The 26,846-nt window shown below is 43.5% G+C and overlaps 1 protein-coding gene across 1 annotated transcript in view; it reads left to right on the forward strand.

The window, feature by feature from the left end:
• The first annotated feature begins 3,840 nt into the window (after positions 1-3,840).
• The window catches only part of FAM47E (family with sequence similarity 47 member E), a 32,746-nt gene continuing 9,740 nt past the window's right edge, over positions 3,841-26,846 (forward strand). Inside the window, exons 1-6 of the mRNA XM_047092082.1 lie at positions 3,841-3,914; positions 8,487-8,856; positions 11,020-11,159; positions 16,763-16,913; positions 19,922-20,104; positions 25,911-26,066. Coding sequence (XP_046948038.1) covers positions 3,841-3,914; positions 8,487-8,856; positions 11,020-11,159; positions 16,763-16,913; positions 19,922-20,104; positions 25,911-26,066 — 1,074 coding nt within the window. The remainder of the gene's footprint in view (positions 3,915-8,486; positions 8,857-11,019; positions 11,160-16,762; positions 16,914-19,921; positions 20,105-25,910; positions 26,067-26,846) is intronic.

A 26,846-nucleotide genomic window follows, 5' to 3' on the forward strand; every position in this document is an offset into this window, starting at 1 on the left:
TTATTTGGGGTCCACAGTTCTTCCTGAAATTGAAGATGTGTGTCTTTAAAAAGTTCTGGAACATTCTCAGTCATTATCTGTTAAAATATTGCCTGTTTACCATCTTCTTATGGAAATCTAATGAGAAGCATGGTAGACCTTCTCACACTTTCCTCCATATATTCAACTTTCTTCTCTTCCATGTTTTCTATTTCTTTACCTCTTTGTGCTGTACTCTCAGCATTTACTTAGAGCTATCTCTCATTTATTCAGAGTTATCTCTCTTTCGCTGGACTAATCAGTTTAACCAGTCCATAGAGTTTTTAATTGAAAGGATTATAGTCTACATTTCTGTAAGTTCTATCTGGTTCTTTTTCAAATTTCTTTTAAAAATAGTTTCTTGTACTTTGCTCATATTTCTAACTCCCTCTATTATTTCCAAAACCCACTAAACATGCTTATTTTTGGTACCTAAACATATTTGTACATCACTAATCTTATTTACATAGATTCTGTATCTGAACATCCCAGTACATAAAGTTTCTGCAGATAAGATTCTGTTCTTTGTTTTTTCTGCTGTTTCTTAGTCATTGTGCCTTGTCTCCTCGTGGATTTTATTTTTGTTGGTGAGCTCATGGACACTGTGAATTTATCCGTAGAAATGCTGTGAGAACTGGGCTGAGGGTAGAGTTGTCTAGACTCCATGAAGTCCTGAAGGAATGACTGGTAATATTTTGTACAGATGCCAAAGGTTTCTGTTTTATAATTTCCAGGACCACTTTACGATTTCTCAGCTTAATGTTCTGTTGCTTTTGTTGTTCCAGTGCTTTTTTTTTTTTTTTTTTTTTCTGGGAAGTACTATGAACCAAGTATTGCTGCGTATGTAATAGAATGCTACAGAGACAGTAATTAGTCCTTGCTGGGGGGAAGGATGCAGTAATAGTGTTTGGCAATCCCGTTATGGGTATTTGAGTAATCCTATTTGGAAATAAAATGGTTCTACTGGCAACAAAGAGAGGAAAAACACCTAGAATCTCATTATCCTCACTCTTAAATAACATCTGCTCGTTAGATTACTATATGGAACACATTTTACTTTTGTGTTGCAAAAGAGAGACACAGAGAGAATGAATGAGAGATCCCGTGAGTAATGAGTATAATTAAGGTATAGAATGTGACGAAATAAAAAGGATGCTATTTGTCTACTACTAGATATGGAGTCAAAGTTCCTACATGGAACAAATATCAACTTGTGAGGATGCAAAAGCCACGAAAAAGGTGGTTTCTGATTAGTTCATGCAACAAACACTAGCACCTAAGAATCAAGCTGACAAGGACCAAGTCTGTTTTATTCCCCATTGAATCCCTAGGGCCTACGATGTCCATACCAGACAATATTTGTTGAGTAAGTATCTACTATATGCCAGGCACAGTAGTAGGAGCATGACAGACATAATCCCTTACCCTCAGTCTTATGAAAAAATACTACCTCCTCAAAGTAATAGAAGCTTGAGTGTGCAATCAAACAAATGAACACGAAAGATATTATCAAAGATAATGAAAACACTCAATCAGACTCTTTATAACGATTACATGTGTAGCTTTCTCCATTAACTGACTCTTACAGCAACTCTGCGAAGCAGGCAGGGCAAACATTACTACCCCCAGTTCACAGCTGAGATAATACTACCTCTCAGCACTTACTGAGGGATTCTTAATTGCCAGCACTGCTAAGTGCTTTACATTCATCGTCTCATTGATCCATCAGTAACCCTTATAAGGAGATACTGTTATTTCCTCCATTTCAGACTAGAAAATCAATGGAGTTAAAAAGAAGTCTAAGTAATTGTGCCCAGGGGTGCTCAATTTTTAGCTAGTTGAATCAGGATTCATCTCAGGTGGTGAGACTCCAGGGCTCACACTGCACAGAAAAGGGAGCTGGACGGCAACAGCAAATGAAGGTGCTGGAACTAGTGGAAGAGCACTCCAGCCAGGGTTAAGGGTTAACCTGCCTCAAGCTCATGCACTTCTTGCTTGCTGATTGAAGTCTCTGGATCTGTAGCGGAACTAACTTACTTTGAGATTGGCAGACCAATGGCCTTGAGAAGTGAAGGACGAAGCTTTCCCAGAAGATAGGGGCCTGATATTCGAAAACAGCTGCCACGATGCCAGCAAGTCTGTTCAGGGTCACAAGGGCATACGACTAACCGAGTGGGCACCTGCTTCTCCGGCAGGTAATCCCCCTCCCTTTTCCCCAGGCCTTCCCCTTTCAAAACAAAACAAAACAAAACAAAACAAAACAAAACAAAACAAAACAAAACAAAACAGAAACCCCTCCAGATTCACCTGGATGGGGAAGATGGTCTTTGAGACTTTAGCCCCCCCATCTGCCCACACTCCCCACACTGCTGGCTTCATGAATAAAGCAACCTTTCCTTCCTACCACCACTTGTCTCTGAATGTGGACTTTCCAGCTTCAGGCAGCCATACATGAGCTCGGACCTGGTTCTGTCCGGTAACACTAGTATCAAGCAGAGCAACTTTGATTACTACCCAGATACTGAACAGATTTCCGAAGGTGAAGCTAATATATTCCCAGAGAGTTGGAAGATGAGAAGACGCATCTTTAAATGACTACGAAAATTATCCCACGGTAACAGAAACATGTTAAGTACAATTTAACATTTGGGGACAGGAGCATGTTCTGCTGCTATTTCCTCTGGAAGCAATGTTTAATATTTACTACTCAGAAGTAGTAAGAGAACTTAACAAAGCCAAACACACAGCCTCATGCTATCCACACTTACATGGGCAACTGCCTGCCAGGCGCCACAGGATGGTAACTTCACCATCGCAAGTGGATCCAGGCAGAAGAATCAAATAACACAAGAGCTGGAAGGGATTCTGGTAACCAGCTGGTGACTAGACAGGAGTACTCAGTCCTCAGTTTATGAAGGCAGTGAAGCTCAGGGATTTGCAAAACCTCCAAGAAAACATTCCATGCTAAAAGGCTTTCCCACTGTCAGCAATCAGTCTATCGCCTTCCTTCCCTTTCCACTCTTTTTCTATTGCTATTGATGAGGGAAACAAAGGCAAGAGAAATCTAGCTTAAATTAAATCTCCTTACAGCTTGCAGCCCACTGATAGCCACCTGAAACAGGCAGGGTGTGACCTTCCTCAAGGAACTCCTGGCAGCCTTAGTGCCTAGTGTTTATGTTGTATTAAAGACTAACCTTATCTTAACAGCAGCTAGCCCTTCAAGGCCCTGAAAGCCCTGCTTCCAAAATTCCTTAGAAACTTAATTTATCTCTATCTCCCTCCCTCCACAAACTTGAAAAGTATATAATCAGTCACTCCCCACAATCCCAGTGCAGTTCTTTCTGCCCACGGGTCCTGTGCCCATGCTATAATAAAATCACCTTTTTGCACCAAAAACGTCTCAAGAATTCTTTCCTAGCCCTTTGCTCACGGACCCCACTTCAAATTTCATCACTATGTCTCCAGCTGCCTTCTTCCTTTCCTTCAACAAACCCTTTTTGAAAAATGGGCATGGCCCAGCCTACGGTAAATTTCAGTGGGAAGAAGATGCCTTCCCAACAGATTAAAACACTTTTAAACCAAAGACCTGATCCTTTTCTCTTGCCTCCCCCCCTCCCCCCACGGTCCACCGCCCCAGGCATTGGAGAATCGGGTGCGACGTGGGGGCTGGGCAGCGCGCTCCCGGGGGAAACCGGGGTGCGCCAGGGGGCGCCTGGGCCATCCGGCGCTAATCTGGCCAGCGCACAGCGGTCTCCTAGCGACCCGAGTGGCTGGGAATACACACCACGAAGGCCCGGCTGTCGTCGCAGAGCCAGGGACACCATGGACGACCACAAGCGGCTGTGTGGGCCCGGGGCGCCAACCCGCGTGCCAGTGGGCAGGGACTGCGGGCCCCGGTAAGCGCGCCCCGCCCAGGCGAGGCGCACCCCGCGGGTGCCGCGAGGGGGCGCCTGCACCCCGTGCTTGCTGGGGGTAGGGGCGGCGGTGGCGGGGGGGGCGGGGCGGGGGGGGGCCGGGAGGTAAATGGCCAAGGAGGGCTCTGCTGGGCGTGCTGCTCGTCTTTTCTCCACAAGGTCCTCGGCACCTAAATGATTATCATGTGAGATAATAAACGCTTGATGCTCCTGTCGCAAAGCACACTTTTTTTCTGTTTTGCTCCCAACCTCCCAGGGGATGTAGATTGACATGGCCATTCCGGATGGGAAACTGATGGCCACAGAGTGCTCGGTGGAGACTGGCTTAGCTTACCACCCACCCTTCTGCGGGTTAGCCAATTGGATCTGGAGCCTTTGGCCACCCACCTTGTGACTGAGCCTCTGCTTGGGGGCGGGGTGGGGGGGGAGTGCCTCACATACTGGGGCGGTCTGCTGCCATTTTGAATGGATGGTGTCACAGCCACAGGGCAGGAACCCAAGACTTTTTGACTTTGCGGATTCCTTGAGCTATTTATGAGAATGGAATTCGGCTCTCTCGGAGGCAGCCCGGTATGGTAGTTGATTCCAAAGTCTAGAATCAGAAAGGCTGGAGTGGAAGGTCAGTTCTCTTCTTGTTTGCCTAGCGACCTTAGACAAGTTAATTGCTGCTTCTGGGCTCAGTTTGCTTAACTGTAAAATGGGAACAACAAAATGAATCACCTTTATATGATCGTCGTGAGGATTAACTGCTATGTCACATGTAAAGCAGTTACTGACATAGAGTGTGTACCGTATCATTTTAGCAATTATCAACCCTTTGGGAATCTTTTTTCCCACATTTTCAAAGTTTTTGTACTGAAATAATTATAGACGCACAAGAAGTTGCAAAAATAGCACAGAGGTCCCATGCACCCCTCCCCCAGCTGCTTCCAGGGGTGCCATCTTACACAACTGTATTTCATTACCAAAGCAGGAAACGGGCATTGGCACAATATATTAGGCTATAGGCCTTACTTGGATTTCATCAGATTTTGCTTGCAGTTGTGTGTGTACTTCTATAAAATGTTGTCATATGTATTCACCAAGATACAAAAGTATTTCCTCACCACGAGGGAACTACTTCTTGCAACCCCTTTATCAGCACTCCTTTTCCCACCCCCAACCTTTAGCAACCACAATTGTTCTTCATTTCTGTAACTCTGTTCTTTTGAGGATGTTAGACAAGTAGAATAATACAATAGAACACCTTTTGAGATGGGCTTTTTTTCCGTCAGCATGAGGCTGCTAACAGGACACTGTGTATCAGCGGTTTGTTCATTTTTATTGCTCGTATGGTTGTATGACTGTTTACTTGTTTCACCTATTGAAGGACATTCAGGTGCTTCTAGCTTTTGGCTGTTGCTATCAACATTTGTGTTCAGGTTTTTGTACAAACATAAGTTGTCATATCTTTAGGATAAATGCCCAATACTCCTTTGCAATTTTTTTAATATTTTATTTTTGAGAGAGAAAGAGAGCAAGCAGGGTGTGTGGGGGGGACCGGGGGGGGGGCAGAGAGAGAGACACACACAGAATCCGAAGCAGGATCCAGGCTCTGGCGTGTCAGCACAGAGCCCAACGTGGGGCTTGAACTCACAGACCGCGAGATCATGACCTGAGCCGAAAGTCTGATGCTTAACCAACTGAGCCACCCAGGCACCCCATCTCTTTTGCAGTTCTTAAAAATGGAGATATCTATGGAGCATACGCTAGTAACTCTGAAAATAGTCAATGTTTAGGGAAAAAAATGTTTTCAGTTTTACTTTCTGGATCAAGTTTTTTTCATAAACTTAACAAAATGCAGAGCCACGTTTCTTAGCTACAAGAGGCAAAGCAGAGTGGTAGGAAGCTCTTGTGCTGCACTGGTTTCCTGTTAGCCTCTCAGAACTCAGTTTCTTCATTTAGAAGGGAGGAGGTAGCCTGGATTTCCTTCAGGTTCTGCCAGCTCTGACATGCTATGAGGTTTGAGCTGGCTGCCATACTATCCCCATTTGGAGTTGTAGAACTGTTCTTTAGCAAAAATACCAGTCATCAGATCTGATTGTGTGAAGTGCTTGGATGTTTGAGTTAGTTGTAAATGTATGGAACATAAACTCTGTAAAGATATCTAATATTAAGAAAGTTACTTGCTAGTAGGTCATGCCGAATGGGTCAGCAAATTGCAAGGTTCAATGTAATTTCAACACCCCCACCACTTAGCTATTTGAGAATGATTTATTCGTTTCAAAGAGCAACTTTTTGTAGCCTTTCATTCTAGATCTGCACAGTAGAACTGGTTTAAGCCCAAACGCACGCACACACAGCAAGCAAGAAGTTTCTAGGACTCACAAGAAAAGAATAGGGCTCAAGCTGGAACCTCTTTTTTTTTGAGAGATAGAGGCTAGCATAAGCCTGGGAGGAGCAGAGGGAGACAATGGAGAGAGAGAATCTCAAGGAGGCTGCACACTCAGTGCAGAGCATGACCTGGGCTTGATCCCACAACCGCAAGATCGTGACCTGAGCCGGAAATCAAGAGGCAGATGTGTAACGGAGTGAGCCATCTGGTGCCCCGAGCTGAATGCTCTTAAAAATGCTTTGGGCCTATAAGGATGAATGTAAAAGGAGTAGATTAGGTGTAATGAGCCATTACAGATGAAAGGGGTCTGGAGGTGGAAGAGGCTTCAGAGAAAGACAGCAATAATATAGAAGTATCTGACTAGGGCAAGGTAATGTATTAAGATAATGAGTGACCTGTCTGTAAGTCCTGACTTAGGCAATGTCTGGGAGTGTTAGATTGTCCAGGAACTGGTCTCATTTTTCTTCCATCAACCTCTTCCATCTCATCTTTATGTCCTAACAGCTCAGTGCAAACAGGGACCTGGTGGGTAAGGAGATTGACAGAAGCAGACAGACTGGGTGTAATAAAGCAGTAGGGAGAGACTGTGAATAAGAGGGTGTAGGACTCATCTATAGAAGGCACCACTGTGCCAATTGCAGCTCCATGGAAAAGTGGACCCAGTGTCCCCAGAGAGCCTGATTTTTATTCTAGATTATTCATGTGAACTTTTTTTATGTGTCAGAAGCTCTAGCGATGTGGCTAAACACCTTTCTCTGGAGTCACACTACCTGGATTAAAATCCCACCTCTAGGACTTATTACCTGTGGGATCTTTCACAAGTGTTTGTTTTGTTTTTAAACTTCTTTGTGCTGCAATTTCCTTAATATGTGGAAATAGTACACGGTGCCCACTTCATTGGATTGTTATGAGATTTAAGTAAGTTAATACATGTAAAGCACTAGAACATGCCTGTTGTATAAAAGTCCTTGATGTGTGTTAACCATTATAATTCTTATTCAAACAGAAAAGGGACCAAATGACAGGTTTGTAGGCCCCCCATGCAGCCCATGGACTGCCGATTTGCAACCTTTGACCCTCTGAGTTTAGGAGGTTAACCGAGGCCCACAGAGGTTCAATGATGTGCCAAGGTCATTCGGCTAGTTAGTTGTCACTGGGGTCCAGGTTCTTGCCACTGTGGCACTGTGGTCCTTTAAAGGACAAGAAAAAGTCGCCAGAGTAGCTGCAGCTTGTAAGTGTCCTTCACAAGGAGAGTGGATAGATGAACCATGGTGGCAGCAGGTTGGCAATAAAGAATTAGATTTACATGGACGGGCCTTTATAATATGGTGCCTGGCAAACGAGTAAGAAATAGAATAGTACCATTTATGTAAATTAAGAATACATGCGTGTAAAAAGACAACACAGATATCATAAGGAACATACAAGCAAAAGGGTTTGTTTTATTATTTATTTATTTAAAAAATATGTTTAAATGTTTAATTTTGAGAGACAGAGACAGAGTGCAAGCAGGGGAGGGGCAGAGAGAAAGGGAGATACAGAATCCGAAACAGGCTCCAGGCTCCGAGCTGTCAGCATAGAGCCCAATGCAGGGCTCCAACCACGAACCATGAGATCATGACCTGAGCCAAAGTCAGACGTTTAACCAACTGAGCCACCCACGTTCCCCAAAAGGGTTTGTCTTAAATCTGTGAGAGTGGTTTGCCTGTGCAGGGAGAGCAATGAGAATGGGATGTGGGATAACACGGACTCAAGGAAACAGGGGAGGAGCCTTGCACAGACCAGTGATAATGTGCCCTGAGGCAGGAGTCTGCTTCGTTGGACCCTCTCCACAGAACCCTTCCTCCCCTATCTCACCTCCTCAAGAAAGGTGGAGGCCGGGGGCACCTGGGTGGCTCGGTTGGTTGTGCCTGACTTTGGCTCAGGTCATGATCTCACAATTCATGAGTTTGATGAGCCCTGCATGGGGCTCGCTGCTGTCAGCGTAGAGCCTGCTTCAGATCTTCCTGTGTCCTTCTCTCTCTGTCTCTCCCCTGCTCACAAACTCTCTCTCAAAAATGAATAAACATTTAAAAAAGAAAAAAGAAAAAAGAAATAAAAGAAAGATGGAGGTCAGCCTCCTTCCAACCTGTGTCCAACCTCTGTTCCCACCCCTATCCCTGTGGTGTGTTTTCTTCCAGGTACAAAGAGAATCTACCTCCCAAGTGTTACAGAAAGCACAAGCACAGGCCAACGTGCCCCACCTCCCTGAACAGCCTGCGATGGATATTTGTGAAGAAGGGACTGGATGACTTCAGGAAAGGCTGCCCACCTTGTGAGGGTCTGATCACTCGGGGTCCTCAGGAGGCCCTTCTCCCCCAGATTCATCCCACAGCTCCTCGACCTGCCCCAAAGAAGAGGCAGCACAGGCGGCCCAAGGAAGCAGCCTCGTTTTCCAAGCTCTCGCCGGCCCAGCAGGCACAGAAGGCCTTCCTGGCGGATGTTCAAGCCCAGCTGACCCCGCACCCCTTGGCTCTCTACCCGAATCTGGGGGAAGACATGCCTGTTGAGGTGACCTCCTGACCTAGGGGTGTGGGAAGGCCTTGAAAATAATTCTCCTTAGTTGCCTGGGAGTTCTCTCGAGGGGGTGACATGTTTATGTAGGGAAGAGGATGATGAACACCCCCGGGGGTGAGAGTTTTCCTGGGGGCTGGAGCAGCCCTCCGTTCTCTGCTCCCGGCAACATACTCACCACTCCCTTTGCTTCCTGTGAGGCCAACTTATGAAGGTCCAGCACGCCAGAAACATTTGACTTCTTTTCCCTTAACGTTCTACCAGCCTACTTTTGCTTGGGATATTTTGGAGGGAGAAACCAGGGGGGGAATTGTCCAGTCTTGCTTCTGTGACTCTAGCCTGGGGTTGAGGGGGCAGCTCCATTATGTCACCAGTGTCCTGGGCTGCTTTTGATTCCAAGCTCCACAATCCTTAACGTATGTCTCTTGTTCCTGGATCTCAGGATGGCTTCCACACCTCCAGGCATCAAGTCTGTCTTTCAAACAAGAAGGGGGAATGGGGCAAAGGTTAACTAGACAAATAATAACTTTCCTGGTAAACATCTCATTCATCTGATCACTTCTAGCTTCTAGGGAGTCTAGAAAATTGAGTTTCTTGGTTGGCGCATTGCAGTGTTGAACAAAACCTAGAACACGGTTCTGTTAGATTTCAGAAAAAAGGCAGAATGGATATCGGGCAGGGAACTAGCAGTGCCTGCTACCCCACCCCCACCCGTGGAGTCTGTTCCCTAGGTCAGTCAGCATGGCAGTTGCTCAGAAAAGTAAACTGAGTCTGGGTGGTTCAGTCAGTTGAGCGTTGGACTCGATTTTGGCTCAGGTCATGATCCCAGGGTCCAGCAATTAAGCCGGGCCTCCACGCTGGGTGTGGAGCCTGCATGAGGTTCTCTTTGTCTCTCTCAAAATATAATGAAAGAAAGAAAGAAAGAAAGAAAGAAAGGAAGAAAGAAAAGAAAGAAAGGAAAGAGAAAGAAAGAAAAGAAGGAAAACTTCTCTGCTAAGCCCTCTGATGGCCCTTTCTTAAAGTCCTTGCTATGGTCCAAAAGGCCCTGCACAGCCTGCTCTCTGCCCCACCCCTGCTCGGTTCCTCCTCCAACCTCACCACCTACTCCTCTGCTCTCACCCTGCTCCAGCCACTCTGGCCTCCCGGCTGCTCTGTGAACATAGCCAGCATGCTGGTTCAGATCTCTCTTCCGTGCCCGGGACACCTGCCCCCACATATCTGTCTGGCTCACTCCTTCGCTTCCCTCAGATCTTTGCTCACGTGTCTCATGAAATAACACTTCCTGTACTCTCATTCTCTATCCCTTACTGTGATCTGTTTTTCATCACAGCACTTGTCACCACTGGGCTCCTCCCTGGAATAAAATCTCTGCAAGGGCAGGGACTTTATCTGTGTCTCTCTCTGTGTTCCACCAATACCTGGCGTTCAGTCCATATTTGTGCATAATGAATGAGCGAATGGATAAACAAATGATTCGTGTCAGGGGAGCTTACAGAAAGGACAACTAGAATTCCTCATCAATTGTTTTCCACTTGGGGCTTTTCTCCACCGTCTCCTGCAGGCGAGAGCTTTGGAGCCTGTGACAAACAGATAATTTCCACATCCTTGCAGACGGTGCGTAGGATTGTGGCCCCTATTTCCATGTCTGACCTCCCCAACTGGGTGTGTTGGCTTCTTTCTGAGGCAGGATCTCTTCCTGCAGTATTATGACGGCCACGAGCAGCTCTAGATTGAAATGCTACCAAGAACACCTCTTTTTGCATGCGTGCTTCCAGCAAAATCCCATAGCCGAGTTCCCGTGAGTAAACTTTGGATTAGGTGCCTGTTCCTAAACCAGTCACTGTGGTCTTGCTTGACCTGACCTGCCTGTGGAGCGAGGCTGGGGTCCAAAGAAAAATCTAGATACTTATTTATAGGAGGAAGAATCGATGCCCAGCCATCAAAAACTACAGAAGCCCTCTAGAGGCACTGCCTAATGTCTAGGCGGTGAACGCTTACCCCCAGCGCCCGGCACGGTTCCTGCACAGAAACTGATGAAGGGCATAACCGGCTGGAAAAGCAAAGCAGAGGGGCATGCTGTTGGTCTGGTCCATTTTAGAATCAAGGAGCCTTCTTTTTCAGCACATTTTTCTTCTCTTCAAGGCTGTTTTCTGTTTGTAGCTCTTATTAAAGGTGCTGGAAGTGCTGGATCCCGTCAGGAAACTGGAGGACACCTGGGCTTATTGTCAGGGCATCAGGAAAAGAACAAAGGAACCGGCAAAACTTTTAAAAAAACATTCTACTGAAATCCACCCGGGACTGTAAGTATTGTCCTTACCCCCTCGCTCTTTCCTGTCACCTGATGAAACCTTCGAGGACTGACCTTCTCAAAGCCCCTCATCTTTGGAATAATTGTGAGAAGCAAAATAACTAAGTTCCCAAGGAGAAAGGAGAGGAGCCTTGGGTCCTATTCTTAGTGTTTACTTCATAAATGGATGTGAATTTATCCAGCAATACAACAGGGGTGTGTGTACATGACTGTAGGAGAGCTGTTCGGGAAGGGGAAAACTGCAGAAAACCGGATTCATTGGCCCACAGTGGCTCTTTGAATCTTCTATGGCAAAAGCCCTTTTATTCAATACGATTGGGACTAGTAGTTTGTAGGGCAGGAAAAAAAAAAAAAAACTAAAAAAACTAAAAACTTCTTAAAAAAGATGATGCTTAAGTACTTTCAACGCATTCTATTTTACCCTCAAACATACCTGTACATTCACTTGTTTAATTTTCACAGCAACCTTCCTTTGTATCACACTCTTCTATTCCCAGGTCATGTAATATTTAACCTAAAATGTTAATGCCGTGGTAAATATGCTTGACAAAAATAGATTTGGGATACCAATTCGCCTTGTGACTTTAAATGATATCACTGGTGGGCCCTCGGGAGTGTGGGAGAACTGGAGAGCAGCCTACCCACAGACCCTAGACCACTCACAGAGAACCCAGGCCCATGGCCACGAAGAGCTTTTATTGAATTATACATGTTTGCTAAAGTGATGCACAGGTGACAGGAGCCCCACCGTTCTGGCTGCTGAGTGTACCCCCCTGGTAAAACTGGGGAGACAACTGGGCACACTCTGTCTTTCTTCCACTAGGAAGCGAGATGGCCCATGGGAAACGCAGCTCCCTTTCCTGAAGGGAGCCCCACCCCGGCCAGTCCCTGCTGGGGTCCCCATGGGACAGTCCACCTGTTACTGGATTTCACTTCACAAGTCCTTTTGACCTAGATCCATGTGCTCCAACATGGCCGCTGTCAGTAGTAAAGGTCATATTTTAGCTTCCATCTTTGCCCTTTGTATTATTTTGCTCAGAACCTGGCTGAGGAAGAGAGAGGGGTGTTCTAAGTAGGGCTCCCCTTGGAGACTTTAACAGTGTGGGTTGGTGTGGCCCTAGGAGCATCTTTGAGTTAATGGATCTTCAGTGAATTATTAGCTGGTTTTCTTTATGCAAAATAACAATAACAACAACAACAACAAACCACAGTACTACTGAGCACCTAGGGACAATGCTAGGTTCTGAGGACCTAGTGGTGAACAGGCTAGGACCCTGTCCTCACGGTGATTGCAGTGTGCTGTGGAAGGGAGCACGAGTACAGACAGAAGGTATGAATCTTCGTTCACAGAGCCATGTGTTTACAAAAAACCACTTTCCTTTTTCTATTTATATCATCTCATCCCACTGAGTAGCAAACTTTCAATCATGGTCATTACTTACACTATAAGAAAGTGGGATAGGTCCCCAATAATCGTAGGATGGATCTTTAACTTCTTTCTGGTCTTTGGGACTCATTCTTCTGTCTATTCTTGCCATTTGTGATACACTCTGTCCACCCACCCGTGTCTTCCTGCGTCACCTGTCACATCTAGCATGACTGCTGCAATGAGCTTGGCGTTCTTCACAGTGCGGGCTGTGCCTTTAACTGCAGGCAGTTTCCCTGGTCAACCCCGAAGAAATCTCCAGGGCAAAAAATGAAAAACAAATGGGTTATCTACTTGAAAAGAGAGAAGGTAAAAGTATAGAGGAAATGAACAAAACTAATATCTTAATAAATTATCATCGTAAAATGAATGTATAAGTATGTAATGGCAAGTTTTTCTGTCAGCATACTCTTAGCATATTCTGTTAGCATATTCTTGTACAGTGGCTGCTGTACAAAGTAACACGAATTGGGGGTGCCTGGGTGGCTCAGTCGGTTACGTGTCCAACTCTTGATTTCAGCTCAGGTCATGATCCCAGGGTCGTGGGATCCTCTCTGAGCATGGAGCCTGCTTAAGATTCTCTCTCTCTCTCTCTCTCTCTCTCTCTCTCTCTTCCTCTGCCCCTCTCCCACTTGTGCTCTTTCTCTCTAAAAATATCCCCCTCCCCCCCAAAAAACCCCAAAGTGACACAAATTTAGTGGTTTAAAGCAACAGAAATTTATTATCTCACAGTTTGGGGGGCCAGAAGTCCAAAATCAGTATTACTGTGCTGAAATCAAAGTATCAGCAGGCCATGTTCCTTCCAGAGGCTCTAGGGGAGAATCCATTCCTTGCTTCTTCAAGCTTCTGGTGGCTATTGGTATTCCATGGCCGTGGCCACATCACTCCAGTCTTCAAGGTCAACATCTTCAAGTCTCTCTCTGCTCTGTCTTCACATCCCCTTCTCCTCTGTGTGTGTCAAACCTCCCTCTGCCTTCCTCTTACAAGGACACTAGTGATGGCATTTAGGGCCCACCCAGGTAATCCAGGATAATCTTACCATCTCAAGCTCCTTAAATTAGTTGTATCTATATAGATGGTTTCTCCAAGTAAAGCACAACGATTAGTACCTGATCTCTTTCGGGGCGTTATCAGCCTACCATAGCATGAGTTAATATCTCCCATTTCAAAACAACTCTCATTGAACACAGACTCTCCTTTCCCTTACAGCAAATTCTTTGAAAAAGTTGCCCATACTTACTTCCTCTTCTTTCTTTAACTCATCAGCACTGCAATGGGTCTGCCCTTGGTCAAGGTCACCATTGACCTCTGTGTCACCTGATCAGTCATGCTTGATGTGTCAGTAGCAGTTGACAAAATTGATGATGTCCTCTTTCTTGAAACAGTTTTTTTCACTTAGCCTCTTGAATACACCCTTTCTTGTTTCTCCTCCTACTTCAATGACCCTCTCCCCAACCTTCTTTTGCTGGTCCCTTCTCATCTTCCTTTTAATATTAAATGCATCAGTCTCTGACATCTTTTCTGTATGTTTACTCACACCTAAGTGACTTCATCCAATCCCTCTTTATATGGATGTTCAACATTTGCCCTTGGGTGTGTAATTGGCATCTCAAACTCAATGAGTCAAAACCGAACTCTTGATTTCTTCCCCAGAACTACTCACCCTTCCGTCTTCTCCTGATCAGTAAATGGCAATGCCCTTCTTCCAGTTACTTTTGAAACAATAGTTGCGACCTGCCAACAAACCCTCATGGCTTTCCTTTTGAAATATATCTGGACTCTCAGCTACAGTACTACTGTCACTGTATTCCAAGATACCATCAGCTCTTGCCTGGATGATTGAAATAGTTTCTAGCTAGTCTCATGGCTTCCGGAGTTACCCCCACTCCCTGCCCCAGTCTATTTTTCACACAATAGTTAAAATGATTCTTTCAGCCCCATTCCTGTGCTCAAACTTCTCCAGTTAAGGTACAGCATAGGGAATGGAGTCAATGGTATTGTAATAGCATTGCACGGTGACAGCTGAGGTGAGCACAGCATAACATACAGACATGTCAAATCGCCGTGTTGTGTACTTGAAACTAATAAGACATTGTGTATCAACTGTACTTCAATTTAAAAAATTTACTGCAGGATATATATGATGATAACAAATGCTATGTTTTTGTTTGCCTGATTAACAAAAATTCTCCAGTTGCTTACTCGTTCAGATTAAAACCCAGAGTCCTACAGTTGCCTCTAAGATCCCTATAATCAGGCCCCCTGTGACCTCTCAGGCCTCACTGTCTGCTACTCTGTCCTTTAATCCTGCCCCTCCAACCACACTGGCCTCTTTGCTGTTCCTCATCCACACTTAGCACGCTCATTCCTTGGAGCCTTTGCACCCACTTTTCTTTTCTGCCTGGTGTCTGCATAGTTTGATATCTGCATGGCTTGATTAATTTCTTCTTTTGGGTCTCTGTTCAACTATCACTTTGGTAGCAAGGATTTCTCTGTACAAATTAAAAGCCCCCGTCCTCACTCTCCATCCCTCCTGTGTTGTTTTATTTTTCTTTATATCACTTGTAATCACCTGGCATATGTTTACCTCTTTCCTATCTGTCTCTCCCTAATCAATTGCAAATTATGTGAGGACAGGGCCTAAGCTTTATTTACAGCTAAATTCTAATGCCTAGGACAGTGCCTAGTACATAGTTGGTGTTTAGTAAATACTTGTTGAATGAGTGGATGGATGAATTAATATTTAGGTGCTGTGAAAAGAAGGTACATGTTGCCAGGAATGAAATGTGGGTTCTGGGGAAAGCCTATGTGAATGCTTTCCTGAGGAAGGGACGTGTGTGTTGAAACATAAGGGGGGGATGAGGAAATGCAGAAGGCGTTGCAGTCAGATGGTACAACGTGTACAAAGGGTCCGTGGCTGAAGGCAGCATGATGAATTCATGCAACTGAGAGAAGGCCACTACGGCTGGAGCTCAGAGAGTGAGGGAGGATGGCACAATTCCAGAAGAATCTGGAGATACAGGCAAGGACCAGGCCATGAAGAGCCTTGGAAACTGAGTTAAGACTTAGGTCTTCATTGGAAGAGTCACAAGAAGCTACTGAACACAAAAACTTGTACCTGAATGTTCAGAGCAGCACCATGCCCAATAGCCCAAAGGGGCAGCAACTCGGGTGCCCATCAACTGATGATAGATAAACAAAATGTGGTCTAACAATGGAATCTTAGCCATAAAAAGGGATAAAGTACTGATACATGTCATAGCATGTACACACCTTGAAATGTTATGCTAAGTGAAGGAAACCAGACACAAAATACCATATAGTATAAGGTTCTATTCAGATAAATTGTCCAGAATAGGCAAACCCTTAGAGATGGAATGTAGATTTCTGGTTTTCAGGAGCAGAGAGAATGGGGGAAATGAAGAATGACTGTCAATGCTTACAAGCTTCTTTCTGGGGTGATGAAGATGTTCCAGAATGAGATCATGGTATCGGTGGCATAACTTTGTAAATATATGAAAGCCACTGAATTGTATATTTTGAAATGGTAAGTATTATGGTATGGGAATTATAACTCAATTTAAAAAAAGAAACTATCGAGAGGTTTAATTGAGGGTGAAGGGTAGCAGCATTTGGTACGGCCAGATTTATATTTTGAAATGATTGTTTTAGCTGCAGTGCAGAGATGAATTAGCGGTTGGGGGTTCGGGCCCCAAGAGAAGATCAGAGACACCAGTGAGGAGCACTGCAACAGTCCAGAGAAAGAGACAGAGTTAAAACCTACAAGATTTATTAATGGGCTGGATTTTAGGGACAAGAGAGAAAGAAGTCAAGGATATCTCCTGGCTTTGGCTGTCTCCAAGCACAGTAATTTGGGCTTTTACCTGGCACATGTCTTAATAAATGGCACTCATAGTTTCAAAAAATCAACTTATAATGGTAAAATGCTGCATACATTTTGATTATTATAACTAATCATGATATACTTGCCTTTATGATACTGATAATGAGGATGTGGTTTTTGGAAAATTAACGTAGACCTAGTGAGCTTGTGAGAGACTGTTTGAAATGCTTGCATTATGATCTTCTTTCCTCAAGATAGTGTTTGAAATCTATTTGGATTCATGGTGTCTCATGTTGCGATTCTTTGGTGATCTCACTGTCCTTAGTCCCAAGAAGACTCCTGGGTCGCATCCAGGTCAATGGCTTTTTAAAGAAAAGAAGCCAAGTGAAACAGATTTGCTACACCAAGATGGTCCTCTTCTTCATGAAAATATACGCAAAGGAGTTAGTGACTTCTGCAACTGGGCTACTTCTTTTGTAAGTTAGTAGTAGGATTTACAACCTACTTTTATTTTTTTTTTTAATTTTTTAATGTTTATTTTTGAGACGGAGAGAGACAGAGCATGAACGGGGGAGGGTCAGAGAGAGAGGGAGACACAGAATCCGAAACAGGCTCCAGGCTCCGAGCTGTCAGCACAGAGCCCGACACAGGGCTCGACTCACGTACTGTGAGATCATGACTTGAGCCGAAGTCGGATGCTCAACCGACTGAGCCACCCAGGCGCCCATCAACCTACTGTTATTTTTTAAGTTTATTTATTTTGAGAGAGAGAGAGAGAGCGAGCGAGCTTGAGGCTGGGAGGGGCAGAAAGAGAAGGAGAGAGAATCCCAAGCAGGCTCTACACTGTCAGTATGGAGCCCGATGCAGGGCTTGAACTCACCAACCCATGAGATCATGACCTCAGCCAAAATCATGAGTCTGGTGCTTAACAGCCTGAGACACCCAGGCGCCCACTTACAGCCTACTTTTTAAAGTCAAGCTCACGGGACGTCTGGGTGGCTCAGTTAGTTAAGTGTCTGACTTCGGTTCAGGTCGTGATCTCACAGTTTGTGAGTTCAAGCACCACATCGGGCTCTGTGCTGACAGCTCAGAGCCTGGAACCTGCTTCAGATTCTGTGTTCCGTCTCTCTCTGCCCCTCTGTCACTTGCTGTCTGTCTCTCAAAAATAAACATTATCGGGGCGCCTGGGTGGCTCAGTCGGTTGAGCGTCTGACTTCAGCTCAGGTCACGATCTCGCGGTCCGTGAGTTCGAGCCCCGCGTCGGGCTATGGGCTGATGGCTCAGAGCCTGGAGCCTGCTTCCATTCTGTGTCTCCCCCTCTCTCTGCCCCTCCCCCGTTCATGCTCTGTCTCTCTCTGTCTCAAAAATAAATAAAACGTTAAAAAAAATTAAAAAACAAAAATTAAAAAAATAAACATTAAAGTCAAGCTCAGAGTTACTATTACTAAAAAACAGTGTTCACATATGATAAATAATCAAAGTCATAAAGGAATCTTTATGACTCTGTCACCATTTGTAATAGAAATGTGTCCTGTAGATGATGTTTCTGGAAAGTTTGCAAACTTGCAGCCTATTCAAATGTTTATTGTTTATATGTCACATTGCTGTTGTTTCTTTCTTTCTTTTTAGTGGCTCTCTTTCTTTGCCATCTTTATTGAGATATAACTGACATATAACATTATGTAAGTTTAAGGTGTACAATGTGATAATTTTACACACACACACACACACACACACACACATATTGCAAAATGATTGCCACAATAGGGTTAGTTAATACATCCATCACCTCATATAATTACCTTTTTTTGAGTGCAGTGAGAACATTTAAGATCTACTCTCTTGGTAACTTTCAAGCCTAAATACAATATTGTTAATTATAGTCACCACGCTGTAACTTAGGTTCCCAGAACTACTCATCTTATAACTGAAAGTTTGTATACTTTGGCTAATATCTATTCATTTCCCCTACTCTGTTGTTTCATATCTTTATTTTCTATTTCAATGTCTTTCTTTCTTTCTGTTCTTCACTCCTTCTTCAACTCGTTTTTCTCAGTTATATTTAAGTACTTGGGCAGTTATGCTTAACTACAACCTTCACAAAAGGTATTTCTGACATAAATGGATTTTTGACTTAGTTATTAAAGTCTTTTCTTTCCCTCCTTCTAAGAACCTACTTATTTGGTTGTGTTCCTGAGTCCCTGTAGATATAGATTCCTTAGGTTTTTACTGGATTTAAGACCTTCTAGGGTTTGCAATCTTCCTTCCCTTTTTTGGAACATTAATCAGTTTTAGTCAGTGTATTATTTAGGACTATTTCATTGGCAGGTGACTGAAATATAGTTCAGACTGGATTAAGGTAGAAAGGGAACCATCCAGGGAGTTTCAGGTATAGCTGGATCTAGGTGCTAAAACATTGTTAGGCGTTCTCTCTGTCTCTTGGCTGCTCTCCTCTATCTGAATCCATTTATCTGATTTCAGTTTCAGGTGTACAACATAGTGATTTGCCAGTTCTATACATTTGGCTATGTTCATCACAAGTGTAGTTACCATCTGTCACCATAAAATGCTGTTACAATACTACTGATTATATTCCTATATTGTACCTTTTATCCCCATGACTTATTCCTTCCATAACTAGAAAGCTGTACTTCCCAGTCCCCTTCACCCATTTCGCCTATTCCCCCACACCCTCCCTCTGACAACCACCAATTTGTTCTCTATTTATGGGTCTCTTTCTGTTTTCTCGTTTGTTTGTTCATTTGTGTTGCTTTTTAGGTTCCACACATAGGTGAAATCATATGTCTTTCTCTGTTTGTCTCAATTCATTTGGCACAATACCTTCTGGATCCATTGATGTTGTCACCAATGGCAAGATCTCATTCTTTTTTTATGGCTGAGTACTATTTCAGTGTGTGTGTGTGTATGTGTGTGTGTGTGTGTGTGTGTGTGTGTGTGTGTATCACATCTTCTTTATGCACTCAGAAGTCCGCTTATGATTAAATCGACTGAATTTTTCTCAGCTCAGGGACTCATGCTGGCTGGTGCTAGTTGTCTCTTTTTTTTATTTATTTAAAAAAATTTTTTTTAACATTTATTTATTTTTGAGACAGAGAGAGACAGAGCATGAACAGGGGAGGGGCAGAGAGAGAGGGAGACACAGAATCCGAAACAGGCTGCAGGCTCTGAGCTGTCAGCACAGAGCCCGACGCGGGGCTTGAACTCACGGACCGTGAGATCATGACCTGAGCTGAAGTCGGACGCTTAACCGACCAAGCCACCCAGGCGCCCCCTAAGTTGTCTCTTAATGCACTGACAAAGCCCTCCGGAGCCCCAGAAGTTCTTGTCTCTGGTAAATGCTGACTGAGCATTTTCTACCTCTCTTCCAAGCTACCTCTTCTCTAGCCATAGTCAAATGCCTCCCTTAGATTAAAGAAGAATTTCACCATTTGTCCTTGATTCATGCAATGTGGTATTCTTCCAGGGAAGTTCAAACATTGATGAAGAGTTCATCCTGAAACAGTTTGACATTGACTACTGGAGCAAACCAAGCCATGATGTGCTCCACACAATGAGACTCAACCAGGTTCCTCTGGAGGTAAAGAAACTGCGGGAGCCACAATTTTTCCAGAAACTAGACTATGAGCAGAAACACCGGAAACTGCAGGTAATTGCCAATGAGGAGAAGTCTAAAAATCAAGAAAACTCAGTTGAATTAAACCTTAAATGTTCTTGATTTCTGGTACTTCAGCAGGGCATTGGCTTTTTTGAGTAGGATTCTTGAATTTTTTTTTTTTTTGGTGTTTAATAAATATTTGTTAAATCAATGAATATTTAATATATATAATAAAACCATTTATACAAACAAGGCATGCCATTCAGCATTATTGTTAATAACTGAATAATAATTGTTATTTCTATGTGTTTATAGGTTGACATCCTCTCTCTTGTTGTGTTTTATATGTTGAAATCCTAACAGTTGATGGGAATATATAAGAATGTTTACTAATCCAAGAGTTGAATGCTGCCATTAATGATCATGAAAGTTGTTTATTCTGTGTAAAGAATTCTTGAATTTTGGGGAGAGTCTTAATGACCACACACCATTACTCTTGACCGCATGTTTGCCTGATTATTAACAAATGACTCTGTTCTTTAATACCTCTTGCCGGTGAAGATAGAAGGAAACAGAAGAGAAAAAACATTCTGTGTTCCTAAGGGAAGAAGTATGGACTCTTAAGTTCTTTTCTAGTTTTCTTCACAATGTACAGCTGCAAATGCATATACACATGTATCAAATTGTATCAGTGCAACAACAGATTTAAGTAGCTAAGTGGTGGTGGGGGTGGTGGTGAGAGTGGAGAAGCTCCTTTCTCTGAATGAAAAAGAATATATTATCTCCAATTTCCCTCTTTTACATGTAATCTTTGATGCTGTATTTCTAACGTATAAACATATTAGCGTTGTCCTTTATAGTTGAATACAGTCAGCTGACCTGTTTTTACAAAGGTGATGTTTTCCATCCTTGGTTCTGTTGTATAAGGTTTATGAAAACTATGCATTCCAGCACTAATAGCACTTTAAATTTCCCATTTCCCCCTCATCTTTCTATTTTTTTTTTTTTTGAGAGAGAGAGAGAGAAAGGGAGAGAGAGAGAGCATGAGCACAAACAGGAGAGGAGCAGAGAGAGAGAGAGAGAGAGAGAGAGATAGAGAGAATCCTAAGCAGTCCTAAGCACTGACAGTGTGGAGTCAGATGAGGGGCTTGAACTCATGAACCATGAGATCATGACCTGAGCCAGAACCAAGAGCTGGACACTTAACCAACTGAGCCACCCAGGCACCCCCCACCTCCACCCCAACCTCATCTTTCTAAAAGGTAAAATGCACAGTGATGCTGGACAGGCAAATCATGTCCATCACACCTGAGGTCTGAACCACAGCTTGTCCTGAATCTGTGCTGAATCAAATTGCTCAATTCCCTGTATGTACAATAGTTGCACAACCACGGCTCTATAAACCGTGGTGGTTATTGCCAAAATTGAACTTTTGACTGGCAGGCAGAGGGTCACTATGTAAAAGTTCAAATACGTTTCCATATGGTATCACTTTCCTTCCGCCTGGAGGGCCTCCTTTAACACTGCTTCTAGTGTCGATCTGCTGGTGATTGAACCCTTCAGCTTTTGTATGTCTGAAAATATCCTTATTCTGCCTTCCTTCTGAAAGATGTTTTTGTGGGTATAGAATGCTCGTTTCACAGTTTTTTATTTTTGTTTTTTTGGTACTTTATTTTTATTTTTTGTCTTGGTTGTATTGTTTCTGGTGAGAAACCTGATGCCTTCCTTGCCTGTCTTTCTGGATGTGTGTTCTTCTGTGGCGACTTTAAAGATGTTCTCTTTGTCACTGGTGGTGGGTGATGTGATTATTATATACACCTTGGTATATATTTCTTGTGCTTGGGGTTTGTTGACCTCTTTGATCCATGGGTTTATAGTTTTCATCAAATTTGGAGACATCTTGACCATTATTCCTTCAAACATTTTTTTGTCTCAGCCCCTCCCCTGCCCCCTCCAAAGACTCCAATTACGTGTAATTAGGCTGCATGGAGTGGTCTCCCAACTCAGCTGCTCTGTGAAGCTTTTCTTTTTCTGTTCAGTTTTGATTCTTCTTTTTCTCTGTTGCTACTGCTGTCTTTAAACGTTCTAATCTGTTCTTTCTGCAATGTCTAATCAGCCGCTGATCCTGTCTAGTGTGTTTTTCATCTCATACATTATAATTTTCATTTCAAGAAATTTGACTTGAGTGTTTAAAAAACCATTTCCACGTCTCTCCTTAATCTTACACATGTGGAATGCAGTTATAATAACTGTTTTTGATCTTGTTTGCCACTTCTAACATCTGCATCAGTTCTATGTGAGTTGCCATGAATTGATTTAGCTCTTCGTTGTGGATCATGTTTTCTTGCCTCTCTGTATGCCTGGTGATTTTTTAGTAGATGCCAGACATTGTGGATTTTACCTTATTTGGGCAGGGTATTTTTATTATAAACTTGAGTTTTGCTCTGGGATGTAGTTAAAGTTATTTGGAAAAGTTTGATCCTTTTGGGTCTTGGCTTTTAAAATTTGTTAGGAAGGGTTGAAGTGATGTTCAGTCCGTAGCTAATTCTCTGCAACTGCGGGAAGACCCTTCAGTCTCTTCTACCCAGCGTCCTGTGAATCTTTAGGTTTCTCAGAAGGGAATAGGCCAGGGAATGGTCCCTGGCTCTGTGTACATGTCGGGGACTGTTTCTTCTAATCCTTTTGGTTGGTTCTGTCCCTGTGCTCAGGTCGTTTCCTCCCCTACATGTGCTGAGGGAGACCCTCTACAAATGTCTGGAGTTCCCTCTCTATGCAGTTCTCACATTCTGTTCCTCTACTGCAAAATGTAACCGCCTTGGTCTGGGCTCTCAATTCTGTCTCCTCAACTCTGAGCGTCTGTCTGTGCGGTGGCCTGGAAAGTCGCTCAACACAGTGAGCTGGGACAATTGTGGGACTTACCTTGTTTGTTTCTTGTCTGTCAGGGATCCCTGTCCTTGCTCTTTGATGTCTAGTGTCTTATAAGCTTTTACATTTATATTCATATTTATATGTATTCCTGTTTTCTGGTAGTTGCACGTGGAGGGGTAAATCTGGTCCCTCTCCCAGAAGTGGAAATCCCCATGTTTTTGTTTTTGTTTTTTTTTTACCCCACATACTCTCAGGCCTGTTACACTCCTCTTTGGTCTTTAAAACTCTGAGCTTTCCCACTACCTTACTTTTGCTCACAGTATTCTGTCTGAAGTGCCCCTCTTTCACGTCCACCTTCTTATATCTTCCTTTAGACACAGGTCATATGCCAGCTTTTCTACGGAGATTTTTCAGGTTGACATTACTTTACTCTTACTTCTGATCTCTCACAGCAGTCTGTGCCTCTATTCCGCATCTCCCTTTGCCCCGGATGTTAATCCACCCATTTGTCCATACAATCCTTCAACAAACATTTCTGGGTATCCACTGCCGTGTGCCGAGAAGTGCTGGGGACAAACGAAGCTGACACGAAGGCCTGTTTCCTGCGCTTAAGGAGCTTACAGCTTAGTTGGGTCAACAGGCAAATGATGAACTGTCATGGCATGTGGTCATGGTTCATAGAAGACATGGGAAGAAGTAATCAATTCCACCAAGCACGGGCTGAGGGGGGGATTCAGGTAAAGCCTCCCAGAAGAAATCACGTTTGTGCTGAGTCTTGAATGATTACCAGTCACCCAACAGCATAACATATTTCAGAACTCAGATCTGTACTATAGATTTCATCCCCTCCTTTTAATTTTTTTCTTCTCTCTCCTTCCTGCCTTCCGTTTATTCAGTGATTCTCAATTGAGGGTGATTTTGCCCCCCTTCCCACCTGGGGTTATTTGGCCATGTCTGCAGATGATATTTTTCGTTGTCACAATTTGGGGGAGGCAGTGCTACTGGCAGATCAGAGATCAGAGAGGCTGCTAAAGTTCCTACAATGCACAGGACAGCCCCCTCCCCAACCCCCCAACAAAGGACTATCCAGCTCAAAGTGTCAATGATGCCAAACTTGAGCAACGCAATTTTCATTCAACAAATAATGGGGTGCCTGTGTGGCTCAGTCAGGCGTCTGACTTTAGCTAAGGTCATGATCTCATGGTTCATGAATTCAAGCCCTGGGTCAGGCTCTGTGCTGACAGCTCAGAGCCTGGAGCCTGCTTCAGAATCTGTGACTCCCCGCTCCCCCCTCCCCCCATCTCTGTCTCCTCCCCAGCTCATGCTCTGTCTCTGTCTCTCAAAAAATAAATAAACGTTAAAAAAATTAAAAAAAAAAACACAAATATTTGTTGAGCACCTATTATGTCATAAGTTTTGCTCTAGATGCCCCGGGGGTTGTATCTGGGAACAATCTCTGAGGCTTACATTTTAAAAGATGAGAGGTGAGACAAGCAATGAGAAGAATATATAGCATATGAAATGATGATCTGTACTGTGAAAGAGAAATGACACAGGGAAGGGAGACAAGGAGTGTTGTGAGGTGGTTGCAATTTTTCAACAGTATGCTTGAAACAGAGGGATCAAAGTTCTGAATCCAGCTCTGAGAAGGGATTTCCCCTCCCTCTGCACTGTCCTGTCCTCTCTGCTTCAGAAAGACAATCTGACCTGACTCTAGAATGACCCACACATTGTGCCTCAGGTTTTTTACATTTTTTAAAAATGTTTATTTATTTTTGAGAGAGAGAGAGGCAGAGTATGAGCGGAGGAGGGGCAGAGAGGGAGACACAGAATCCGAAGCAGGCTCCAGGCTCTGAGATGTCAGCACGGAGCCGGACACGGGGCTTGAACTCACAGACCAGGAGATCATGACCTGAGCTGAAGTTGGATGCTTAACCGACTGAGCCACCCAGGCGCCCCTCTGCCTCAGGTTTAAATGTGAGTGAGAATAGAGAGGAGCAAAGTCTTGGTGGTTCCATATTTGCCTTGCTCAAGAGTTAGACCCCTTTTTGTTATGAGACATTGTGGGTATTACATCTACACTGTCAGGCTATGATCCAACAGATCTCTTTACATCCTTCCTGCACTACTGAGGAACGGGAGAAAGAAAGGAATGACATCTATTCTCCCTCCTCTTTCTCTCTTCCAATCAGAGGCAAGAGATTGGTGTTAGATAGCAATTTTGTTATTGTTGTTGCTGTTGTTGGATAGCATTTTGATGAAAAGTAGTATAGCATTTGTAAGGTTAAGCACAGTGCTGGGCTCATAGTAAGTCTATAACTCATTATTTTGGTTGACTAAGTATTGTTTAAGGTCATTACCCCCTCAGTGAAATATGTGATTTTTATATGATTTCTAGCTGCTTTACATAACTTTCTCCTTTAATGTCTCCTACAACCCTATGGATGGATACTATTGTCTCCATTCTGCAGATGGAGAATTAACTAATTTGCCCACAGACTCATAGCTACTAAGTAGGGGAGGCTGGATTTAAACCCGGGTTTGTCTAAATGCAAAGGCCATGCTTAACCATTACATTATTTTCTCAATTATGAAACTTTCATGATACCTTTGTAAGTCAAAGCATACAGAAACTTCATAAAATACTTTGGCAAGGATCAATCATAAGCTAAATATAAATGCTACTGCTTTCAGGGCACCTGAGTGGCTCAGTCCATTAAGCGTCTGATTCTCGATTTCTGCTCAGGTCATGATCTCATGATTTATGAGATCGAGCCCCATGTCAGGCTTTGTGCTGACAGCAAGGAGCCTGCTTGGGATTCTCTCTCTCCCTCTTTTTGCCTCCACCCCCCACCCCCGCTCTTTCTCTCTCAAACTAAATAAACTTAAAAAAATCCTACTGCTTTCATAAGCTAAATCCTAGACTTATTGAAGTGACAAACATAAAAAAAAAACCTAATGAAATTGGGAATTATGTTATTTTCTGTAGAATTCTTATAAACCAAAGTATGTGAAGATGAAGTATGGAGCCTGGTACCTGAACACCAAGTTGTGGAAAAAGCAAAGAGCAGACGAACCTTTGGTTGACCCTAAGGTCTCATGTAAAGCTCAAGATGAGAATTTTAAAAAGGAGCTGCAGGAACGGGTACGTGTATGTGCTGAGATTTGATCATCCGATTGCCATCTCATGGTGAAGTTAGAGTTCTGGGTGGAACAGAGGTTCCAGAAGGTCTTACTGCTTGCGTATTGAACTCGGCAATGAGAAAGCCAAGCCATTCTATGAGGTTACACATATACACATTGTATGTGTAGTAAGTAAGACTTGAAATCTCCTGGCTTTATGGTAGACACAATGTCTCAAAAGATGGGGCAACCATTCATCATATTCCTAGCATTCTTGGAACAATGGATTCTATGGATAAATTGGCTGTTCAAAGGGGGGTGTGACCTGGTAGGACCACCCCAGTACTCAGAGTGGATATAACGTCATGGGTTCTCTTTGAGTAAATACATGTGAAGCTGGTTTTTTTGTCAGCAATGGGTGCCTGTTAAAGAGTTCAAAAATAGATGCAAAACTTTTGTTTTAAGGTGTCTATAAGTTCTCTTTTTTAGAAATATATTCTTAAAGACTAATTCTTAAAGGCGTAAGGAATTTTGCAAAATTATTCCATTTTGATGGTGAACACGAGTAAAGATGTTTGCAACAACGGTGACAGTCAGTTCATGAAAAAGAAGTAATGTTTAAATTTTGGAAATTCAGTTATATATTACAGTAAAAGATTGTTTACCAGGCAGCTTAGACATAGGGAGGAGTCAAAACAACGGGATTGTTCTCTAATGATTTTTATAAATCACACTTTTGTACTTCCTGAAGATTGAATTTCCCTGTTAACTTTAGTTGGTGCCACTTTAGCATCCCAATTCA

This window comes from Lynx rufus, unplaced genomic scaffold, assembly GCF_022079265.1.
Source record: "Lynx rufus isolate CCGP_SWC_20201006 ecotype Redwood Valley unplaced genomic scaffold, mLynRuf1.p SCAF_3, whole genome shotgun sequence".
In the NCBI taxonomy this organism is placed as follows: domain Eukaryota; kingdom Metazoa; phylum Chordata; class Mammalia; order Carnivora; family Felidae; genus Lynx; species Lynx rufus.